General features: G+C 37.6%; 1 protein-coding gene and 1 pseudogene across 3 annotated transcripts in view; one reads left to right on the top strand and one right to left on the bottom strand.

Annotated features, from left to right (window-relative positions):
* Positions 1–4748: 4748 nt before the first annotated feature.
* LOC120602146 (POU domain, class 5, transcription factor 1-like) lies at positions 4749–6411 on the bottom strand (annotated as a pseudogene).
* Positions 6412–23787: 17376 nt separating this feature from the next.
* Positions 23788–24301, top strand: part of SKAP2 (src kinase associated phosphoprotein 2) — a 159510-nt gene continuing 158996 nt past the window's right edge. For 2 of the 3 annotated variants that reach the window (XM_039862591.1, XM_039862590.1), the window contains exon 1: positions 23788–24060. In XM_039862591.1, coding sequence (XP_039718525.1) covers positions 23994–24060 — 67 coding nt within the window. In that variant the 5' untranslated portion in view covers positions 23788–23993. The remainder of the gene's footprint in view (positions 24061–24301) is intronic. The other variant, XM_039862589.1, reaches the window with a different exon arrangement.

Below are 24301 nucleotides of genomic sequence, written 5' to 3'. Positions count from 1 at the left end.
AACTATATGAATGATGACACAGAGCTATAGATATTTATTTAAACTTATTTAGGGATCAGCTATGCTTAGGCAGTCGTAGTGAGAGATAATGCTGGCAAGTGAAATGCCATAGGAAAGGAATTCAAGTTTATGCTGTTGGTAGAGAGAAAAGTTAAGAAGCTATTACTTGTTCCCTAGCTGCAAGGAGATGAGGAAGGCACTTGTGAACTTCTCTGTGGACACTGGGAATGTGAAAAAGACAATAGATGCCACCAAGTGCCTAGGAGGATTGTGTCACTATAAACTAATGTGGAACTTGAGAGCAAGGTCTGGTTTACAAGGAAAATAATGACATCTGTTTAGGAAATAGGTGATTGTTTTAGTTCTTAGGCTTATTAAAATTTTTTCTTAAGAAGAGATTCCTTAAATCAATGATTATATGAAAACTTAAGTTTTATGTAGCTCCAGAGGCAATAACATATGAATAATTTGACTTTTAAGAGGCCTCCTATGTGCCATGCCAGGAAGTCATATAATATGTAATGAATTACATTCTATGCTTTCAGTACAAGAATCCATTAGCAATATTAACATGCCAGGCACTCTCTGCAATCCCTCAACATCCCCTCACACCTTAGCAGGAAGTGTAGTACCTAAAGTATGATTACTGATAATTTAGAGGAAGATTATCTCTTCACATTTTGTTTATTTAGCTTTGCATTTCCTAGCATTACCTCCTATGCATATTTAAAGAATTTGTTACTGGCTTATCTATAAGGCACGCATCAAGAGCTGTCACTGAACATTCACGTAATGCTAAATGTGGTTGAAAAGTCAGCAAATTGAATTTAGAACAAGATTTCCCTTTTAGATGGCAGCAGTTTTATTTTCCTCGCCCACCCTGGAGTGTACCCTTGAATTCAGTGAGTATTATACATGCCTCAGATTGGAAGGAGGAGAAATAACAATTCACTTACAATAATTTTTGATATTCGTTATTACTGTCCCAGTTAGGATGATTTCAATTAGTACCATCAGCTGTGACTTTGAACTCTGAAGGTTATAGGAAGATGAACTAGTTGGGAGTTTGGATGAAGGGGTTTAATGGAGCTGACTGGTAACACCATTCCTATTGAGAAGTATATGCCTGAACCTTGAATTAGTCCTCTGACATTAATGAGTTTAAATAACAATTAGATATTTTCCCACTAGCTTGCAAAATATCTTACTCCCTCCCCTCCCTGCCCCAGCTGATATTTGTTACTTTGAAAAATACATTGATATTTGTCAATGAGAAAGTAGCAGAGGCCTATATGTGGTAATTGTCAAGTATCTTTTATTATTTCCCTGCTATTTCAACACTAGAGGATTGCATTATTGGTCATTCATTCATTCATTCATTCATTCAACATTTTTTCTCTTCTTCCTGTGCGTCAGGCAGTGTGTTTGGTGCTGTATACCAGGTGCTGGGGCTACAGGAGTAAACAAGGTGTCTGATCTCATAGAACTTAAATTAGGAGGAGGCAAAATCATAGACAAATAAATAGTTTCGAATAATGATAGACTATGAAAAAAATAAACAGGGTAAGAAATAGTGACTGGATGAGAGGCAGCTTTAGAAAGGGGAGTTCAGGAATGGCATATCTAAGGAGGCAACGTTTGAGAAGAGGCCTCAGTGATAAGAAGGAGCCAGTCATGTGAGCATCTGGGGAAACATAAAACTTAATCTGGTGATGAGCAGTAGTAGTATGTGCTTGGTTAAGAGGTAGAGCATCATTGATTTAAGGAACTTGTTACTAGATAAGGATGGGTGGAGAGCTTGCAGTTAATATGGGTTTAAAAGCATAAACAACAGCAAACTGGTTTCCATGTCCTTAGAAAAAGAAAGGAGCAGTGAGGCAAAAATATGCCCCTTGACTCCCAACATCCCTTCTCCCATTCTTAGTAACAGAATTTCTAGGTAGCACGTAGTTGAAAACCACCATGTCAGCTCTGCATGGCTTATATTTAGACTGTAATATGAGAGAAATAAACTGCAGTCTTGTTTAATGTGCCAGTACCTTGCATCTTGTTATGCAGCTAAATCTATACTGACTAATATAGGTTAAAATAATGCATGAGGTAACAATAAGGTTGAAAGAAATTTTGAAAAAAGGAAAAAATTCCTACCTGTAATCTCACTTTTCTAATACAACTATCTTAATATTTGTATATTATCTTCTGAACCTCATTCACATTTTTACATAATTGTAGGGAGTTTACATACCATTCAACATTCTGCTTATTTATTTATTTATCATTTTTAAATTATTTATTATTATTATTTTTTTTAGATAAGGCAGCCCTTGGTTGACCTCACAGATTGCAAAGACCTTGTCAGTTTACAATCCCTTATTTTTTATTTTTTATGGCCTACAGCACCTGGTCTTCCTAGGTGGTCTCCCATCCAAGTACTAACCAGGCCCAACCCTGCTTAGCTTCCGAGATGACATTCTGCTTTTTTAGATTTAGTCTTACATGTTACATATTTTTCTATGTTTTAACATAGTTGACACAATTTACAAATCCATTCAAAGGGTAAACTTTTAAAAGTTAAGTTTATTAGTGATCTGGCAGGTCTATGAGAGCCTCTTAAATGCTTAGTTTGATCCTGAAATATATATACTTGGTAGGAGATGAGTATAATAAATATCAATAAATATTAGCTGGTATCATTATTATTACGATTGGACTCCATTGTCTATTCCTAGAGTTGGGAAAGTAAAGAACAAGATCTGGTTTGAAATGGCAGCTGGGGCAAGGTGGAGGATAATGATGCCAACAACTTTTAATGTGCTGTAACCAGTTGATACTCATGTTCATTTGTAAGACATCTAATTGTTAGCTGTAATATTTGTGAGTCGTGCTTATTTTTTAGATGTTCTGGACTGGAATGCTAACTCAGCCTCCTGTTCATCTTTAACCGTGTCTCCTCTCCCTTTGTTCCGATTGCTTTACTCCTTCTTGGACATTCAGTGTTTCCTCTGTGTTGTTTCAGGGTCATCGCTAAGTTTGCTTAATGTTTTAGATGTCCTAATGGAATGAATCACTAAGGAGAGCATTCACAGAACAGCTTTTAAATTTCTCATTTAGTACTGTTTTAGCTAAAAGTCCAATTCGGCAGTTAGTGGAGATGGTAGGGTTTCTCATGTCGGTGGATTTCTGATGGTAGAATAATCAATTAATTTAGGGGTACTTCTAGTAAATAATATATTTTAGAATATTTTTAATTTATTTTTATTAAAGTGATTTTTAATTAAAATTGTGAATAGGTAATATAATCACATTATTTAAAAAACCAGAAAGTATAAAAAAAGTTTACAGCAATATGTCTCCTCTTAAGATCCTTATCTGCTCAGTTCCCCCACTCCCCTTGAAATTAACCATTATTCATAATTTCTTCCTTTCAGTTTCCTGATATATATATGAGCAAATATAAGTGTGGATTCTTATTTTCCCTCTTTTTTTGACTCTTCAGTATCTTAATAAGCATCTTTTGAAGAAATGGATTTTCAGTATATTTTCAACACATAAATTTTAATAGATGATAGTAGTTTCTGGTAAAATTCTAGATGTGATTAAATTTCAAGGGCAGATTCAGAGCCTAGGATTTGGAAGTATTTTCTTCTTTGAAAATCAATTGAAACAGCACTGTACGGAAATTTCATGTAATGTAGTTAATACTGCCAAAAACAAAAGAACACAGTCAAATGGTCAGGATACAGCTGGAAAATGTGTCAGATTTCAAAGTACAGGTTTTCACAGCTGCACAGCACTTACAGGCCAAGTGTTTATGCCACTAAGACAAGATTATTGTTGCTGGGTATCCTATAAAAGATGTTACATTTCAGGTTGCACTTTGTCATTTCTGAAGTCTGATATCAACAGATAAAATCTAAAACCATTTATTTCAAGAACATAAAGGACTGATAATATAATGCGATATTCTCTTAGCTGTAATAGAAACCCTAACTCAAAGTGGCTTGAATGTTAAATAAAATTTTTTGGCTCATATAACCTGAAATCCAGTGGTAGATTAGGTTTCTGGATTGATTGATATAATAGTTCAATTCATCAAGGACCTGTGTTCTTTCTGTCTTTGTTCTCTGCTATCAGTGGTGTCTACTTTATCTTCAGGTTGATTTTTCTCATATCTGTACTTCTAGTAGGATTTGGGATTATTCACTTTCCCCGGATGGAGTGTTATGGAATGGGGAATGACCAGCAAGGAATGCTAAACATCAAGGAATTCCGGGGAACTGCTCCCTCTGTTGAGACTTAAGAATGAACCACCATGAGTGTGCTTGGTGAATTTTACCATGTGAGCAAGGGTGCTTATTTAGAGACTACAGTATATCTAGTTTAAGGTCAGCAGTTCTCAACTGAAGCTGCGCATTGGAATCACTGGGGAGAGTAAAATGGAAAAATACTGATGCCCAAGTCCACTTGCCAGAGATTGATTCATTTGCCCAGGGCTGGAGCAAGTATTAGAATTTTGTGTGTGTGCATGTGTCCCAGGCTTCTTTATTTAAGATCAGAGTGATGAGTGATGTGGGCATTAAAATCAAGAGCATCATCGAAATTCACCGGAATTTCCTCCAACCAGTTCCCCCAAACTCCCTGCCCCCATAGTGTTCCCAATAATGACGAAGGACTTAATCCCAAAGCCCTGGTACCATCCTCAGGCTCCTCTGTCCCTGCTCTCCCCTTTTCTGCGAAGGGCAGGCACTTCAGTTTGAATGCGCGGGAGAGCCCAGAGTGGAGGCAGACAGAGGGAAAGGCTTCACCCTCAGGGAAAGGACCGAGGGGTACAGTGTAGTGAAGTGAGGGCCCGCATAGCCTGGGGTACCAAAATGGGGCCCTGGCGCCAGAAGAAAGGATATTGGTTCCCCTGAGAAAGGAGGCCCAGAAGCGTCCAAATCCTCTCATGAATAGTCACTGCTCGATTGTTTGCCTTCCTGGCGACAGTTGCAGAAGCGCACTTGGAGCACATCTTTCTTAAGCCTGAGCCATTGGGCCATGTGGCTGACCTGCTACAAAGTGTGGGCTTTGGGCGCTGCAGGAACATGCTCTCCAGGTTGCCCCCCACTTGGCCCTCCATCCCTGTTCGCTTTCTCTTTTGGGCCTGCACGAGGGTCTCTGCTTCGCATGTCTCCTGTAGATTCTCGTCGTCAGCTTCTTGCACCCCCTTCTGCAGCGGGGGCCGCTGTTTACCTGTGTTCTTCAAACTGAGCAACAGCGCCTCAAAGCGGCAGACAGTCGTTTGGCTGAACACCTTCCCAAAGAGAACCCTCCAGGTGAGCCCCAGATCACCTGGGTGTGCCCCGGGGTGATCCTCTTCTGCTTCAGGAGCTCGGCAGATTGCTCTAGGTCTTTTCTGCTGAGCTTCCATGTCCTCACTCGCCACCGCCTCGGGGTTTTTGCCCCGGGGTCTCCTTGTCCAGATCCACGGCCCCGGGCTGGGCAGCGCGGGGCTCCGGGAAGGCCCCCTCAGAGTTGCCTTCCACTCCGGCTCCCGCCTCGCCCTCGAGCTGAGGGGTCGCCAGGCCGCCTTGGGGCCGCATCCCCACTCCAACCTAGGGTCCACAGTAGGCCATTCCCCCGTAGAACTCACACGGCAGGGGACACAGAGGGATCCCCCACACCTCGGTGCTGGGGCCAAGCCCCGGCCGGATTTCTGACCCGCCAGGAAGGCCCTGGAAGCTCAGCCTGGTCTGAGGGTCAACCCAGCCCCGCTCGGGCCCTTCTGGCCGGTCGCCTCCACCGCCCAGTGGGGCGAAAGGCAAAGTCGGAAGCCAGGTGTCCTGCCACCGGGAGGGACGGCGCCCCAAGCCCAGGGCCTGGTAAAAGGGGTCTTAGAATTTTAAAAAATGCACTCCTTCCCTTCTAGCTCCCCAGCTCTTCCCTCGTCTGCCCCTGTCGCCTTTCACCTGTGTCACCGCACAGCCTCTTACTAGATTTGCCATTTCTTCCCTCCACTCTTTCTTTCACAAAGTTTCCAGATGAACTGTCTCTGTAGTAAAGCTGTTATGTCAACCATTTTATTATCCCTTTGCTGAAAAATCTAAAATTCCTTATCCTGGCCTTCAAATGCCTCTCTAGCACAGTCCAAATCCACCCTTTTTGTCTTATCTCACACTTTACCCTTTCATTTACTCCATGCGTTAGTCAAATTGAATTAGTCACAGACACACTTTGTCATAAATACTTTGCCATTTTAACACCCTGCTTAAATTTACCTTTCCCACACAATATTTTCTGATAATTCAGCTGAAAGAAATAATTTTTTTCTCAAAGTGCCTGGGCACTTTAACTTGATTTCTTGTAGCACGTACCTTGTTCCACTGTGCTACATGGTAATGTGTGTACATGACTTACCTCACGGGCTGACATCTTTGCATTGTCCTCTTTGCTTATATTTGAAGATAAATGAACTTTCCAGTTTCTTCTTATGAACTTTAGACGACTTCTGCATGTTTCTATGGTTCCAGACCCCTCGAAAGAGTTCAGTGGGAAGGGTTGGTGATGAAAATGCCTTATGTCTCAGCTGGCAGCTTGGTAATGTTTACTATTTTCTGATTAGTTCTAAAGTTACTATTTATTGAATGCCTGTTGTATGCCAGGCATACAACTGTAATCAGTACTTCCTACAACAATTATGTCATCTTCCTCTTTCAGATGAGTAAACTGGTACTCAGGGTGAGTAACCTGCCCAAGTTGCTTCATAAATTAACAGAGCTGAAATTCCAGACTTGCTCAAAGCCATATAGAACAGGGTTAAAGTGAAAAACAGAGATGGCTACATATCAGGCTACTGATTTTTTTTCGGCTCTTCCAGACAAGGTCAAGTTCCCTTCTGCTCATGCATCAATCTATTCTGACTCTATTCCCAGTTCTACCAGGAAAGGTACTTCTCATCCAAATGTACAATTAAATGAAGAAAAGCCAAATCTGTATTAGATACCTTGAATCCAGCCCAATCCAATCCTGCAGATGCCATCAGAAACCACTAGGATTTGATGATAGAGATTGAGAAGCATCAAAATGAGAGAATATGAGCTGTTAATGAGAGATGAAATTTCATGGGGTAAACAAAAATTGTATGAAAGCTCAGTTACTTTCTTGCTTCTTACATAGTCATATGAGGACATGGAAGTTGTGCCTACACGACTCAAACTTTCATTTTCAAATGAACTTGAATTTGAATTTGTTACCTGGATATTCTCAAAATAACCAGATTTGCTTTTAGCCTTCAAGATGTTTATCTAACATTTTCACTTCCCATCCAGGGACAACCTTGCATAAAACTATGAACATCAGCTGAATGTTCACTTCCCATCCAGGGACAACCTTGCATAAAACTATGAACATCCGCTCCTGTAGGTTTAGACCTAGAGAATTGAATTTAATGGGAATTTGACAACCTAGTTCTAAAGCTGTTACTAGAACAAGGTTATTATTTAGTTCGACAGAGAGGAGGACATCCATTTTTCTTACTCAAAGGTATCCCTGTACTATAAATTCCTATCCTAAGTCACTTTTGTGAAGGCCAAGTGTGAACATAAGAGACAATAGCAGCTGGGGAAGAGCCTCTTTTAAAACATTTGAGTGAGAACTATGGGCATGATTTGATTTGACAGCCTAAAGGACATTAGGAGAGAGTTTTGGCCATCATATTTTTATGGTAGAGAAGAGCTGTAATTTTAATCCTCTTACAAGCTTTCATCTAGTTTCTAGATAATCTATAGAATGACTGTCATAGTTGAGGTCAGGACTGAGCCTTCCAGAGTCAGTACTGCTCTACACTAGAGGGACTTTTTTTGTCTCTCAGGTAATAATACACAACTAGACACAGTGGCTATTCAGGTACCACAGAGACTTGTGATGAGATGTGAAACTAAAGATAAAGCATTTCCCAGAATCTCTAAAATACAGGAACCGCATTGTTTCCAGTGTGCTATGCCTTTTATTAGTGATACCTTTATTAGTCTCCATAACTGTTGGCTAATGAGTCCCAATTGGCACATATATAGAAAGGATATCAAATTGGTCATAAATGTGACTTTTACTCTAAGTCAGAGAAAAATTTATGTGATCAGAATAGTTGGCTGATATTTGAGGCTGACTAGGTTTTCAGTATTCAAATATCTTCTAATATTCTGTAGGCTTTACTTTTTTCTTTCCCAATTAGCCTGAGAATATAGGTTAGTGGCTAAATAATGTTACCACGAGGTATGTATGAAGTTTAAGTTCAATTCCTAGCACACTATGGCGTCACTGTAGAGCATCTTAAAGTCTTTTTATTTTTGTTTATTGATTTATAAAATTGGGAGATTTTTAATGTCTTGATCTCAAAAGAAGGCTGTGAAACTAAATTAAATTAGTAACCAATAAATATGGAAAGGCCCTGAGCAAATGGATAACAAGTTACTAAGTACATTATTTACAACTATGTTTAAAGAATACTAGAATGTAAACGAGTACAAACCTTTTAGGAGGCATTCGGAAATACCTATTAAAATTCATAGTAATATTGGAGAAGGAGGAAGGTACTTTTACATTTCACTTTATACCAGTTTGCCGCCTTTATTCTGCAGGAGAATGTATTATATTATCATTTTAATTAAATCATTTAAAATAAAGAATACACTCATTTTTGAAGAAGGAATGCTCTAAAGGGAAGTGAATATTTGTCTTTATTTCTTAGACCAGTTGAAGACAACTCAGTTACGTAGTTCAGGCTTAATTTTTATTTTAGAATGGTAACATATTAATGGCTCAGTGTGCCATGATAAGACTATCATCTTCTGTTTTCTGAGCATAGGATATAGTAGCTCGAATGAAAATGCTTCTGGCCAGCCTTAAAGCACTTTCAAGAAATTGTCAAATGGCTGTGTCTTTCCATCTCAGATTTCTTCAAGTTGCATTCTACTAATGCCAGGGAGAACAAGAAGAAGAACCAGAGTAAAAAAAAAAAAAAAAAAAGACCTCCAAATCTCCAAATCTTCGTTAATGAGGTGATAAGTTACCTTCCTAAAGCTTCTACTATTACAGGATTATTGGAGAAAATCTTGAGGGACGAGAGAAAAGAAAAAAAAAAAAAGAAAAATTTAAAACCAACCCAAGAAAAAACCAGCCTTAGCAATATAGAAATAATAAAATATTTAAATCTCTGCTTCAATTTGTTCTCCGAAACTACTTTATGCTAGAAAATTCTGCCTTGAGTATACTGAAGGCCTAAATCATCTTTCAGTAGTGAGTACTGAATTAATTTCTCATATATAAAACTTTGTAACTTTTTCTATTTGAAAATAAGTATTTTTATACTCTCATCCAGTTATTTTGTATAATGCATTCAAATGCAAGGTAGATTTTTATTAAGCATATCATATATGAGAGTTCAGTTCTATTTCAGTTAAGTTTATGATTAACATACTTTCTTTGGTTAGTCAGTCGATCAGATAAGGCTCTGCTTTTATCTAACAAAGTGGGCTCTACACCTAAGCTACTCTCTAAGAAAATATAATACTGACAATTATTGTTTGATTTTTAAAATATTGCAAACTCTTTTCTGAGCCTCTTGGCATACATACATAAAAAAAAGATGTAGATTAATTTTTCTGTTATCTGGAACTTGAAACAGATCGCTAATTTTCCATGTTCAGAAAATGCCACAATTAAATTTGTAATGAAAGGTTTTATCAAACCAAATAGAGAAACAAGGGAATAGATTTTGTAACACACAAGAACATTCAACAGAGAGAGATGAGCAAAGGTGCTAGCAGCATGTGACAAAAGGAAAGTAAAGCTACTCCCTACAAGCATTTTAAAACTATAACAAAAACAAATCACTAAGGATTAACAAATAGTGCTGGTGTAGATTTTGTTCTGCTGTTAGTCAGCAAGAAGAAACATACTCAACATCTATGACAGACAGCTAGTCATTCCCTAATATCTATCCTCTTCTTCTAGGTTAATAGAGTTTTTAGCTGAGCATGAGACTGCCCTGAATCAATACTCCTCAGATCCCATTTGGGCTAGCATTGTCATATAACTAAGTTCTGGCCAATGAGATGTAAGTGGAACTGTCCTGTGGCAGCTCAAGAACTTGTCTGAGGAGAAGGATAGTACATGCCTTTTGTCACTCCTCTTTGACACTCCTCCATCTTCCTGCCTGGAACACAGAGGCTGCCATCTTGGACAATGAAGTTAAAATCTCACATTTTGAAGGAACCTGAGAAAAAGAGCCAGGATCCCTGCAGAGAGAGCACCATACTTGCCCTGGACTGCCTGCCTGGACTTTTAAATTGAGAAGACTTAAAAACTTTTATCCTGCTTAACCCTCCATACTTGGGGCTTTCTGTCATTTCCAGTCAAACTTAATTCTAATGAATGCACCAGCTTTAAGGTTCACTGAGCCCATGTTGGTAGCAAACCACTACCCATTTATAATCCAATTAAAAAGACACACTGTTTTGTTGTTGTTGTTGTTGATAACATAGATAAAAAGGCAAACAAACAAAAGTAGACACCATAGTGAAAAACATTTTCTACAATACAGTTGAAATGTAAAATGAGGCCTGAGTTCTTATCCCAGTTGTAGTACTAATTTCTATTTTCTGCATAATGAAAAAAAATTAACATATAAATTATACTTGATACAAATTAGCACATTATTTGTTCTCAAGAGTGTGTGACTAGTCATTTTGTTGTGTTGATGTCATAGAGCATATTTACCTTTATTTATATAGATATAAAAATACTTTCATTTCAGACTTCTTGAATCAAATTGAGTGCTAGCCTAAAGCTGGCTGAAGAGGGAGCGGTTGCTGCTGCTAGATGAGTCTTCATAAACATGAAGAAAAATCAAACCTTCAATTCTTCCTCTTTCCTGCTACCCCCGCTTCCACTCCACACACACTCAGTAGATGATCTCACCTCTTCTCAGGGAAAATAGAAGCTTTCAGATGGGACGTCCCTCAACTTTCAATACTAGATTTCCAAACCCACCATGTCTACACATTCTGGCCTCCTTTTCTCATGTCATAATATAAGGGATGTCTCTCTTCCTACCCAAGGTCAGCGCTTTGAGTCCTAACACCTGCCTTCTCAGGAAACAAATGCTATAGATCATTACTTCTCTTGCCTGTATCTTAAATATTTTAAATATTTTCGCATCTGCGTTTTTCACATCTGCTTACAAACAAGCTTGTTTCACCCATTAAACTGTAAAATTTCCTGGCTGAGTCTCTTTCCTTCCCAGACAGTGTTTAGGTGAACACTGCCGATTCTTATCTTCATGATTTTCTTTTTCTGTGCTTTTATAACTGACCACAAGACTGAAATAGGTCTCCATATTTAATCAGGTTTCAGCCAAGTCTTTTGGACCAAGGAAACAGATGTTCTATCTTCCTTTAAGTGGTCATATATATCTGCTCCTGTCTCATTTATATGTTGATTTCTTGATTTAATTCTCAGAAGGGAATCTTATTTTCCTAATTTCCTTATTCCTGGAGAATACTTGACTGTGACTACAAAATATACAGTGTTAGTTTTTACAGTATTTTTCTAAATAAAAGAATTCCTCAGAATGAGTGTACATGCTTGCACTACACAGATAACAGCGGATTTTGTCTCCTAGCCTTGTAGTCTTCAAATTTCATATATAAAACTCACTGAGAAGTACACTGTTGAGTAGTTCCTCTGAAAAAAATGAATTTACTCCTAATAGACTTTATCGAAATAATTTGCATTTACATCAAGGGTTTACCATGATTTCCTATTTTATAAATTAGTATTTAGCTATTTACATGGAACCCACTGCTATGGAATTTAAAAATACAATTTAATAAAACTGGGGTGAATATTTGTAGAGAAATAATAAATGCTTTGCATTTATTGAAGTGTTTTATGATTATATGCATCAGTAAAAAAAATTTGAATGTCTGACCCACATGGAAAAGATGTTAAAGCAATGGGAAAAAAGATATACTTCTGATTCAAGCAGATCAGAATATTATTTATATGTTTTAGGAGCACACTTTCATTTACATGGTTTCAAATACCAATGTTGAATCCAGGCAGCAAGAATGGCTGCTTCATCTGAATTTTATGATGGCTTTCTGATTTGTTGCTACTTAAAGCAATCACATAAGGGCATCAAATCTCCAAAACATCAGAAAATGTAGTATTGAAAAATTCCAGTATTAGATTCCTTCAGATGAATATAGTAGAAATAATAGAAGACTGTCCTATGAGAGTGTGTGATGAGGTAGTTAGGATCTCTATGATTAAACCAGGTGACTTTCATGTAACTCACACATGCGAATTCTTAAAGTGGCATTCTTTTCAGAGAATCAGCACAACAGAGGCACTGTCTCATTATTAAAAATAAACAATTGAAAATAACTTTCAGTGAAAATTCAATTTAAAAAAAGCTAAGCCTTTTTAAAGACTAAAGATTAGATTGCTTTTATGCATTTTATAGAACTACAATATAATTTTAAAAGTTTCTGAAACAAACCACTATGCAATTCAGTTTTTAAAATTATGTATTTTTACTTGCGATATTTCTGAATTCCACCTGCCAAAATTATACTTTAAACATAAAATAAGGAAAAATTACATGATTTTGGCAATCAGGAAGAACTTTTGAGATTTCTAAACATGAGTACAACTACATCGGAAAGAGTTTGGTAAGTGGATGGTGAGATCTAAAAAGTAGACTGGAGGGTAGACTGGCATGAATTTGAAGATGGGAAGAAACTTAGGGAAGTTTATCAAGTCTAGACAGCAATATGATGTCGTCAAACTACATTCATTATTCAAGCTGGGGAGTCTAGAGATAATGGTCTCAGTAGCTTTTGTTGAGAGAACACGTGTTTGATATATGAAGAAAACTGTTTACAGTTATGTACAACAATAAGGAAACTAAAGTCATAGGCATTCATAAATTTTATACAAATAGTCCTGTTAACTAAAGTGATCTTCAGTTGGTAGTATGATTACATATGCTGGTTCTATTGATTGTTTAGAAATCTCTTATTCAGTTTATAGATTTTGTAGGTGTGTGTATTGTTTTCCACTTGCTACTCTCATAAATTACCACAAACTTAAGGGCTTGAAATAACACAAATGTATTATCCGATGGTTCTGGAAGTCAGAAGTTTGAAATGACTTTCACTGGGCTAAAATCAAGGTGTCAGCAGCGCTGTGTTCCTTCAGAGGCTCCAGGGGAGAATCCTTTTCCTTGCCTTTTCCAGTTTCTAGAGGTCAGCAACATTCCTTGATTTGTGGCCCCTTCCTTTATCTTCAAAACCAGCAGCATAGCATCTTAAAATCTCTTTATGGTCTGCCATCATATCTCTTCCTCTTATTCTGACCCTTCCATCTCCCTCTTATAAGGACTCTTGAGATCACATTAGGCCCTCCTGGATAATCCAGGACAATCTCCCTCTTTCAAGATCCTTAATTAATCACCTGTACAAAGTCCCTTCCCATGTAAGGTAACGCACTCACAGGTTCTGGGCATTAGGATGTGGACATCTTTGGGGGAGGGTCATTATCCTGCCTACTGCAGTGTGGTAGACTGGATTATTGTCCCAACAATGTGTTCTTCCTCCAGATATAGGATTATATATCCATATCCTTTGCAGTAATTTTTCAATGTCCTCTCACTGTGGTTAAGGAGTATTTCCCCACCTTGGCTCTGGGCATAGTTCTCTATTTTCACTTGCTTTGGCCAATGAGATTTTAGCTGTTGTGATGCAATCAAAGTCTCTGGGCACACTTTCTTGCATCAGTGTCATTGCTGTGAGAAGAACATGCCCAAGACAAAGTCATGTGAAGTAAAGTTGAACAGCCCTAGCTGAGACCAGCCTGGATTAGTTAACATCCAGCTGACCATTGGGCAATCCACAGATACCTGAGAATAATTATTATTGTTTTAGGTCAGTGAATTTTGAGATAGCTTGTTATGCCTCATTTTTGTGGCAATAGCCATCGGATACAGTAGCTTTCTTGGATTTTCCTCTTTCCTGATCTTATTCTCCACCTCTGGTTATTTTACTGCTAGATAGCATTTATTCATTATCCATCCAGCAATTATTTAACTACTAGGTGCCAGGGATTGTGCAAAGTTCTGGGCAGACAGTTGGAAGCTAAACCTTCATGCTTCATTCATGTGGAGCTCTTAGACATTTCCAAAGGAGGGGAAGGGCATAGGGAAGAGACAAAACTTGAGGTTATTCTGAGTTGGATAGCAAAGATTTGATTGACCTGATTCATCATGGCCAATCTACGCCGATGTGCCATTAACTGAACAAATTTTTATTTAGAAGCTAGTTTGTGAGTATGGTAGGTGTTAGGGATACGTACAAGAAGAAGACATAGGTGGTTTAAATAGTATTTAGAAATTATATTACTCGTCATAGTGTTATAAAAATGACACTAAGTTAATGAACTCTTTCCATTTTATTCAATTTGATTGTGTGTTCATAACAGGTATTGTAGTTTTGATTTAAAAAAGCATAATTTTTTTTCCATAATCTGCTCTGGCATCTGTTTGTAATATGCTGAGTAACTGATACCGTTTCTTTTTATGAAAATCAAGAATGTGATTATATTTGAATGCACAAAATTTTAGGACTTTAACTAATAATTCATGTGCCAAATTTATTGTTTTCTTATATTAGCTTTTATTTTTAAAATTAAGAAATGATATGTGAAAATGAAAATTGGATATGCTTTCTATTTATTCATTTAGGTCCATCTTCTACCACATGCCATGCCTTATGACTGAAACCGAAATGACTGAAAATCTCAAAATGACTGAAACTTTAAATTGTAAAAAATGGTTTTCACTTGAGGAAAAAAATGAAACCAAATAACCCAAAAAATGCACTACCACAAAAAAAAGGTGAACCACAAAAATATCTAGGTAAGCAGAAGACACTTCGTTCTGTTTTCTGCCAAAGGAAATTATTTCAAATATTATCTAAGATTTGCCCTTTGGCAGATTATATGCTAAATCTATTTCGTCAAGTTTATCTAATTAACATTGATTCTATGTAAGTCATTCTCTTTTGTAATCACTGTGGTGCACAATTTTTTAAATAAATATATTAAAATATAGTTTTACCTTTAACAGTATAATATTTTGTATTAGACAAGTACATTTTTTAATGTTATTTGAACGACTTTGAAAATGTTTAACCTTGCCATCTCGATGTATGGTCTAATAGTTCTTTATTTAGGTAATGGCCTGACAGTACAGGTATTACAGATATGTAATATATTTTTCTATATAGAAAAGCACAAACAAAAGTATTTTTTTCAGGTCATTTAATGTGGGCAGCGTGATTTTCACTTTTGAAAAAAAAATATTTCCCAGAAAATGTTTCATATGAACATTTTCCCCCAGCAGGTGCATAGCTATATTTTATTTGAAAACATAAAAGCGAAGAATATCTTCTTCTAATGTGTGCTAGTTAAGTACAATAAATGAAAGCATGTAACTTCAGGATGCTTCAGGAATTCCTATTTTTGTGCTCCAGCAAGTTAAAGTAATTTTTCTAGACTTTAAAAAGTATACATTTCGACATAACTGTATAAAAATATAAAGATAATTTTTTCCCTTTCTGAAAAAATTAAGATGGCTATTAAAAATATAAAACTGAACGCTCATAGAAATACAAAGCAAGCTAGCTGGAGAGGAAGCAGGTTTGTCAGTGCTTTTTCCTCTTATGTGTGCTTCTTGGCAGAGGCATAATGCTTTCAGTATCAAAGCTGAGAACTGAAATGAGGAAACAAGTTCCCCATAGACAGCAGTGTATCTTCAGAATGTTGAACAAATGGACTGAGGAACAGCAAAGTTCATCAGTATGGTAAATTGCATAGATCTCGATGTCCTTCACTGTGCCACAGACATGTATGTCTGTGGCAGTCCACAAATTATGAAGACTGGGTCACAATTTGTAACAGCACTGACTTTCTTTGCTTACCAAAATTTAATCCATAAAATCACATTAAAGTAGCCATTCAATAAGTAAAAAATAAAAGGGGAAGAACTGAGATCCAGATTATTGAGGAAAAATGTCACAAAATTATGCTATTAGTGATGAAAGTAAAAAAAGTTTTGTATTATGAAATGAGATTGCACATGGATTTGATATATATTTATGTATAATATTCTATGTTTTTATATATGTAAATATAGTATTCTCTATAATATTCATATCTTCTCATTTTTTCCTGTTTAATCTTTTGAATTAATATTTGTCTTCACTTAATTACACATTGAATTACTGCATGTCCAGGCTCCTGCTTTAGTCCTGACTGAATTGTATCTATTCTATGAGCAATTATTAACAAATCATATTCACAATATTGAAAAAATCTTAGGTAGTTTTCAAAAATGTTTATTTCCATTTTTTAAAAGCAAATGCCATAGGCTGAGTGTTGTATTTATATTTTCCAAAGTATAATATATAATAAGTCAAGTTTATTGCCTGAGGTAAGCAAATACTATTAAATTTTAAATAAGAGTTAGAGTTCTTATTTAATTCTTGAAGAGTAAGGTATCAGCACAGAAGCTAAAACCTTATTTTGGTCCATTGCTTTTTTTTTTTTTTTTTTTTTTTTTTGGTGTGCCTAGATCATTAAGAATAACAGCCTTCATATGTTAACTAACCTTAATGTGGTAAACATTTTGCATAACACATATATATCAAGTTATAACACTGTACACTTTAAACCTACACAATGTTATATGTCAATTATATCTCATTAAAACTGGAAAAATCAATAAATAAAAATTAAAAATAACCACATGCTTCAGCTAGTTATAGGAGAATGAGGACAAATGTACTTAATTTTTCATCACTAGTTAAGGTTGTTTATAATTAAGTGGACCATCCCAGTTGTTTTCCAGATTAGTTTTTTTTTTCAACTGAAGCAGAGATATATGAAAAAATGACAAAAATTAAATGGGGGTGGGATGGGGAAGGAATGGAAGAATTTCTGACTATAGTAATATACAATGCAAATTATAGGCAAATATACAAGGCAGTGCTTAAAGTCTTGTAAAAATATTTCATTTTTCTCAGTAGTGGAATACTATAGATAAAAGGAAGAACTTGATTGAGCCTTTTACATTTTATTTAATTTTACTCTAATTGGTCTTAAAGTCGTCATTTGTAAAACACTACTGTTTAATATTGACAACTGTGAAAGTCACTGAAAAAAAAAATGGCAATTTAATGTTAACAGCTGCTTATGCTTATCAAATCCATCAAAGCCCTTCATGAATATATTAGGCACAAACCTACTGAATTACTGCTGCCAAAGACAGCTTGGTATTTTAAAAGTGCCTAGTGAGAATAGATGGACTGTAATAGTTTACTATTTTGTCTTTACAGAGAGAAGGAAATCTAGACCTGTTTCTAATAGTTTAATGTTCTAAAACCTCTGTCAACTTAGTTATACAATGATCTCTGGAAGTGTATTAGAAAATTGTTTTATCTAAATTCACATTTTAAAAAAATAACTACCATAACAAAACAAAAATAAAATTCCTATAACAAAAATAATATGGGTAAGGATAGAGAAAATTGAGTACATAGTTCATAATATTGGTGTGAGTCTTCCAAAGTTTAATCAATAAGGCAGTCACGCTGTTCAGTTTCATTATTCTAGAACACTGTCTTCTTAATGAATGTTGGTATGAATGTTGGTAAGAATGTTGCGGGTCCAGAGCTATTCTAAATAAAGAGGGCACACAACATAAAATATGCTCATAAACACCTTGCCTGCTTTAAATAGCCTGTCTTGAAACCATTCTTTGGAAGGCCCATTTGGCCTGCTTTCTCTCAGGAATTTCTAAATTCCAGAATACTGTCACAGTTATCTTTCATCCAAAGCCACAGTGTGCTTAATCCAGGTGTTAGAAGACCCGAGTTCTCAAACCAAACTAGACTGAGGTGTAAAGGGAGATAGTTACCCATCCACTCTTCTAAGTCTCTAACTGGTAGAATTTTAGGGAGTGCAGGTCATGGTTATCCTTGGGAATGGACTGGAGAGGCTTAAAATATACCATTGACCTTGTACATTACCTCTTAGTGTAAGCTCAAGGATAATTCTTCCTAAGTCTGTTATGAGTGAAGAATAAAATGGAATCATTGAGGTCACTCAGTTGGGCCTCTGAGGTAGAAACTACAGATTATGATGAAAAGAAATAGAGAAGAATCGAAGGTTCTTGTCCTTTTATGCATATGTTCCTAGTTCAAGATAACCTCAGCAAACCACGGTGGAGTAAAACAGTTGACATGGAGAGGGAGGGAGGGTCTGCATTCAATTTTGTATAGTACTAGTGAATGAGAATTTTCTTGGCATGTTCCTAGTACACATACTCTGAGACCAAGCCTGATTAGTAGAAAAGACAGGGATTTGGGTCTATCTCTTCTGTGGAGTTCCATCTAGAATATAATGCCAGCCTATAAATCAACCCTCTAAGAGAGCCATAGTCCAAGAGGGGCTAGAAGTAATCAAAATAAATATGTCCCTTTACTAACCATAGACAAGGTAAATGACTTGGTCTCAGAACTCAGGCAGGAGAAAATCAGTTACTAGAACTAGGGCATAATTATCATCAGGGCTGACCTTACAAAGGTGAGGTCTCTGAGTATTTCGACTCTGGATAGGGGAAATCAATTTCGGTTAAAGGGAGAAGAGGGTTGTTACCTGGGAAGAGCACCAGGTAGCCTTTGACAAGTCCAGAATGGGATTGGCAGTTCCTCAACCTTATTCCTAATTTGTAGAATTCTAAAGACATACAGCATTTTGAGAACCCAAATCCCATCTGTATTAAATTGCTTCTTAATCTTATATTAAAATGATTGGCCAGAGCGGCAAATGCCTGTGTATATGTTTGTGTGTATGCAAATGAGATGGAGAGCAAAAGAAAATGTTTCCTTATCTTGCTAAATAAATTATATTAACAGGATTAATAATAATTATGACCTAAAAATGCAAAAGACAAGTCGGTGAGCCATATCTATCAGAACCTATTGGTTCTGGTGGGATTCTGTATCACTTCTTTGATGGGTAAATGACTTCATATGAATTCCAGTGAGAATATGATTTTTCTTCCTGCTGATTGCCACACAATGATAAACTTATACCTACTAGCCCTAGAAGATTCAAATGAAGAGAGGGTTAAGAATTTAGAAAATAAAACAAATCTTCATTCCTAAAAACTTTTAAAAGACCCCTTACTAGATGACTTAAAAGACACAATGAGTTTAAAAAGTTTTAAAAATGTATTAGGCTACAAAATAAATACAAAATCTCAATTGCTTCTTTAATCCACCCTTTCCTTACAATAGTACAGGTGTCTGCTCCTTGGCTTTGCAATCAGTCGACTTCTATTTCCTGGAATTCCCTGTCTGTCTGTTTCTGGTTAGGGTGGGCCACAAAAGAGGTTTTACATGAGATTTGCAGAAGTGGAGCAGCAGTCATGTTGTAGCTCGCATATATATTGTTGCTTATTTCCTTGTTCACCTCAACTGGCTTGAGGCAGCAGCTGGGCCTGCAACTGCCCCACTTTCTGCTGGATCCACCTTTCAGCTCCCTGGCTTCTAAGTGTGTGTTTAGTTCTGTCACGAAGGACCCAGCTTCTGCAGGACATCCACACCATCAAAGTTAGAGGCAGCAAGAGCTCACTCAGGTTTCAGGTTGTCCTCATGAACTATGGCTTGTGCTTCCGTGTTCCAGCTTGTCTTGAATCTCCTCCATCATCCCTTCCTGATTCTGCTCTGTGGACTTCAAATTGCAGCATCAGTTTAACCACCTTCCACACTGTGTAGGGTCAAATCTCCATAACAAATTCCTTTCTATCTCTATTTCTAACTCTATTCTCATGGTTTTGATTCTCTGACTGAACCCTGATAGAGAGTGGGATAGTGACAGTATGAAATGAAAAGCAGATTGAGAACACCGTGCAACTGAAAACACGGGCTGCCTTCAATGGAAAAGAAAGGATGAATTAGAGGGCAGAGCCAGATTCATGTAGAAATTATTCCAGGTAAGAGTAAAACTGTCCTAATCAAAGAATTTTTACATTTTCCTGGTTGGTCTTCATAATTGCTACGAACCAGTGATGTCTGTATACTTATTGTCGCCACCCCTTTTGAACAGGAATGTCTATAGCGGTTATTGTATGCCTGTCCCACCGTTGTAAGTTATATGGGGAGCAGATAACTTGTCTTTTTACTTCATATATCTTTAATCAAGAGAACTGTACTCGAGGAGCTGTATTTAAGAAGCATCATCCATACCTGGACTTTACTGTGATGAGATTCTGGACTTTGAGCTGATCAGACTTTGCAGGTGGCTTTGAGAAGGGATGGGCGTATTTTGCATCGGGAGAGATGTGGATCATTGGCAGCCAGAGAGCTGACTATGGTAGTCAGCTTTCCATATGGCCCCAGTGATTCCTACTTCCTGGTATTCATAGCCTTTTGTAGTCCCTTCTCACTATATACCGGGTCTCTGTGGCCAATAGAATATGGCAGCAGTAAAATTATGCCATTTCTAATATTAAGTCATAAAGACATTGCAGCTTCTGTCCTGATTGTGCTATCTCTTGGATCACTTGCTCTGGGGGTAGCTAGTTGTCTGTCAAGAGGGCACTTGAGTAGCCCTGTAGAGAAGTTCATGTATCGAGGAACTGTGGTAGCCTTTTGCCAACAGCCAAAGAGGAGTGGGGGACCCCAAACAACAGTCTTGTGGGGAGCTTTCTTCGAAGTCGATCCTCTAGTTATGGTCAAGTCTTCATGACTTGACTGTAACTTCATGGGAGACTCTGAGTCAGAACTATCCCGCTAATCTACTCATGGATTCTGGACCATCAGAAACTGTGTGAGATACTGTTTGTTTTAAGCTATGTTTTGTTATGCAGCAACAGATAACTGATACAACACATGCCTATGAAAGCCAAACAAAAAGAAGATAAGGCAGGCAGAGAAAAATAGTGTTTTAGCTCACTGTTTTTTTTCACTGCCAGTTTAGATTCTTTTAAATCTAGGCCTGTGGGCAAATATTTATTTAGCTCAGCTAAATTTGAAAGATGTAAAGAAGGGGGATTAGCTTTCGTTATAGGGAGATATACAGTCATGCCTATATAACAACATTTTGGTCAATGATACACCGCATACATGACAGTGGTATACCATATAGCCTCGGTGTGTTAGTAGGCTCTACATCTAGGTTTGTGTAAGTAGTTATGACGTTTGCACAGTAATGCAATCACCTACCAACACATTTCTCAGAATGTATCCCCATTGTTAGGTGGCACATGACTGTATATATACCTTCTTTGAACTGGAGGACTTTTGAGGAGATAGATCATGAGATTTTCCCAGAGCCTTGTCTCTTTGTAGAATGGTAGAGTAGCTACTACCTCTGTCGGGTTGAGATTTAAAGTTTCACTTATTATTTATTTTTGCCTAATATAACTAGTTTAAAGAATGCAAAGTATGTTTTGATTTCCTTCCTAGATTTTGTTATGGAAATGAGAGAAATAAGAATATATTTCTTCTAGCCTCTGTTTATTTCTCTTTCAGTCTTATATTCAATTTCAGTAGCTTTAACAATAAACAGTAAAAATGATAGAGTATACAAAGCATTGCCCAAGTGAATTCATCATGAACCTGTGTCTGAGAATGGTTTCCTAAATAGGGTAAATGTGTTTCATACAAAAAGTCCATTTTCTGTTATTGCCTTTTTTATTTGCACTACTAGATGCTATATATTTTAAGGCAATCTTAATAGTTTCCTGTCTCTCAGTAACAAGAATGACTTGTCATAATGAGCAGTGTAGACACTGTCCATTTGATCCACTCCAGAAAGCTGTCTCTTTGATATAAGAGTAAATCACCTCAATTCCTTTGTGGAATGAGTGGAGTATAAATAAATAAATGAGACACAAGAATAAAAAAATATCTAGACAGTTCTATCAGAAAGAAACAAAGGATAGGAACATTTGGAGGACTACTTTAATAAAAAAAAATGTGACGAGGCAAAGAATTATATGTGATAACTGTAAAGGGAGGAAGAATCCTCACTAATATGAAATGTCCATGAAGTAGGAAGAAAGATAATTTTGTAGTTTAAGAATAATAATTCTCAGTTCTTTGAAGCTGGAGGACACTACATTGTAAAATGACTCTATTCACTTTTACTGCCACACAAAAGAATTCTAATTCTACGCTTTCTATAATTCATCACATTTATAAATCTGAGTAGGAATTTCAGATTCCATTTTAGAAAATGGGTTTGTTTTGTGGTTGTCTTTTTGTTGTTATTTTGCATGTTTTACTTCAGTTTTAAATTTTTTGTCGTTTGTTTTGAGAAGACTCCAAAATATTCCAAATTTTTCTTTTACAATTTGTATGTGGTGTGCCTTTTAGAGAATTATTCAGAAATGTCATTGCATTTGACTACTTATTTTTTTTACTATTACTGTCTGAAACTTTTTTAGTATGAAATATTAATAGAGCCATTATTCTGTTAGGTTTAGGTTCCAGGTGGGGATGTAAGTAATGGCATTTTTTTTGCCTAATTGGAGCTGGAAAGTAGTCAAGTGATTCTCAAAATCAAATATCAGAATGTCTAGCATCAGAACCACCTACAAGGCTTGTTTAAAATTAAATAATTAGGTCCCATCTAAACTGATGAATCAGAATCTCTGGGAGTGGGACTTGAGAATCTGTATTGTAATAGATTCTCTCTATGGTTCTAATGAAAACTAAAGGGCTACAGATATAGTGAGGATTGGAGGGTAGAGGAATAAACAATTTACATTGCGATTGGAGCCACAATATAATCTTCAAAATATAGTAGTAGCATCTAGGAAAGAGCTTTGCCATGTCAGTTGCTATCGGTATATATATATTTACACACACACACACACACACACACACACACACGGCACCAGAACGTGCCTTTTTAGGTTTTAGAGAAAACCTGTAAGAAGATTTACAGATAGCAGACAATAAGTGTTTGTTGTCTAAACGATCAAGTTGTAGAGAACCGATTTTATAATTTCATTCTAATTACCATCAATATGATGCTTATAATAGACGGTAGTATCTACTGTTTATTTAGCTTTACTTTTATTATTTTTGTAAACTCAGGATAGTGACTGTACTCCCCACTTTTAGTTTGTAGTGGGGAAAACCGTCACCCAAGAATCGAGTTATGTAGAAGAGTATGTGAGAGCCAATCAGATCGCTCCCTGGAGCAGCTCCTCTGGATTCTCAGGGAGGATTGGCGGAAGATGGGACTTTGCAACCTTCATTCAATCGGACAAAGAAGGCCCCGATAGTTCAGGACGGTCGAAAATTCCTTGTGGGTTACTAGGCGAGATGTTAAACCTTGGCAGTGCTGACCTTTGGCCATAAGGCCTCTTAATCGTAAAACGTGGAGGCACTACGACTACCTTACTTTCCGATGTCCTGTTGAAATGGTCAGCAGTTGGTGCCAGTAACCAAAATGGCGGCAAGGCGCTTCAGGCGCAGGATCAGGTGATGCAGCCCCAGTCGCCTCCCTTCCCACCAGTCGCTCCTCCTCCAGCTCCCTGACGTAGCAGTGGGCGTGGCCTGTCCAGAGGTTCTTTTAGGAGGTTAGGAAAACCAAGGCTTACAGTTGGGTCCTTCAGGCCTTCGGCTTTTTTTTTTATTTTTTGCCCCGCCCATCGCCCCGCCCGGATCTGCCCGGTGGGGTTGGGCCAAGAGTCCAGCTGCTGCTGGCTAAAGCTTCAGTGACTTCCTTGTTGTGAACCCCGGCCCGGCAGTGTCCGGAATCTCAGCCCCGCTGTGTTTACGCGGACCGCTAGCTAGAGTCTAGGTCGCAGCCGCAACCCCAGACCGTCGGTTACCCTTTCAGGTCCTTTCCCCGCACGCCCCGCGCACTCTAATATGCCCAATCCCAGCAGTACCTCCTCTCCCTATCCCCTCCCTGAAGAAATTAGGAACCTGTTGGCAGGTAAAGAGTGGGAAGGGGGCGGGTAACGCTTCAGGGGCGGGGGCGAGGGGACGGCGAGCCGCTGGGGACAGCAGCATTCAGAATCTCTGCCCTCCCTTCCCGCGCTCCCCGCATCTCCTGGCCTGTGGGAGTGGGACTGGGAGTGGGGAGAGGGGTCTGAGAAAGGGAATGGGCGTGTGTGTTGAATTTTGGCGCTGGATGGTGGGGAAGCCCTGGTCGTTGGGTTACACTATTGTGTATG

The sequence above is a fragment of the Pteropus medius genome, unplaced genomic scaffold, assembly GCF_902729225.1.
Source record: "Pteropus medius unplaced genomic scaffold, Ma_sr-lr_union100, whole genome shotgun sequence".
Classification (NCBI taxonomy): domain Eukaryota; kingdom Metazoa; phylum Chordata; class Mammalia; order Chiroptera; family Pteropodidae; genus Pteropus; species Pteropus medius.
Note: the sequence above shows the minus strand (reverse complement) of the source record. Positions and strands in the feature narration are given on the sequence as shown.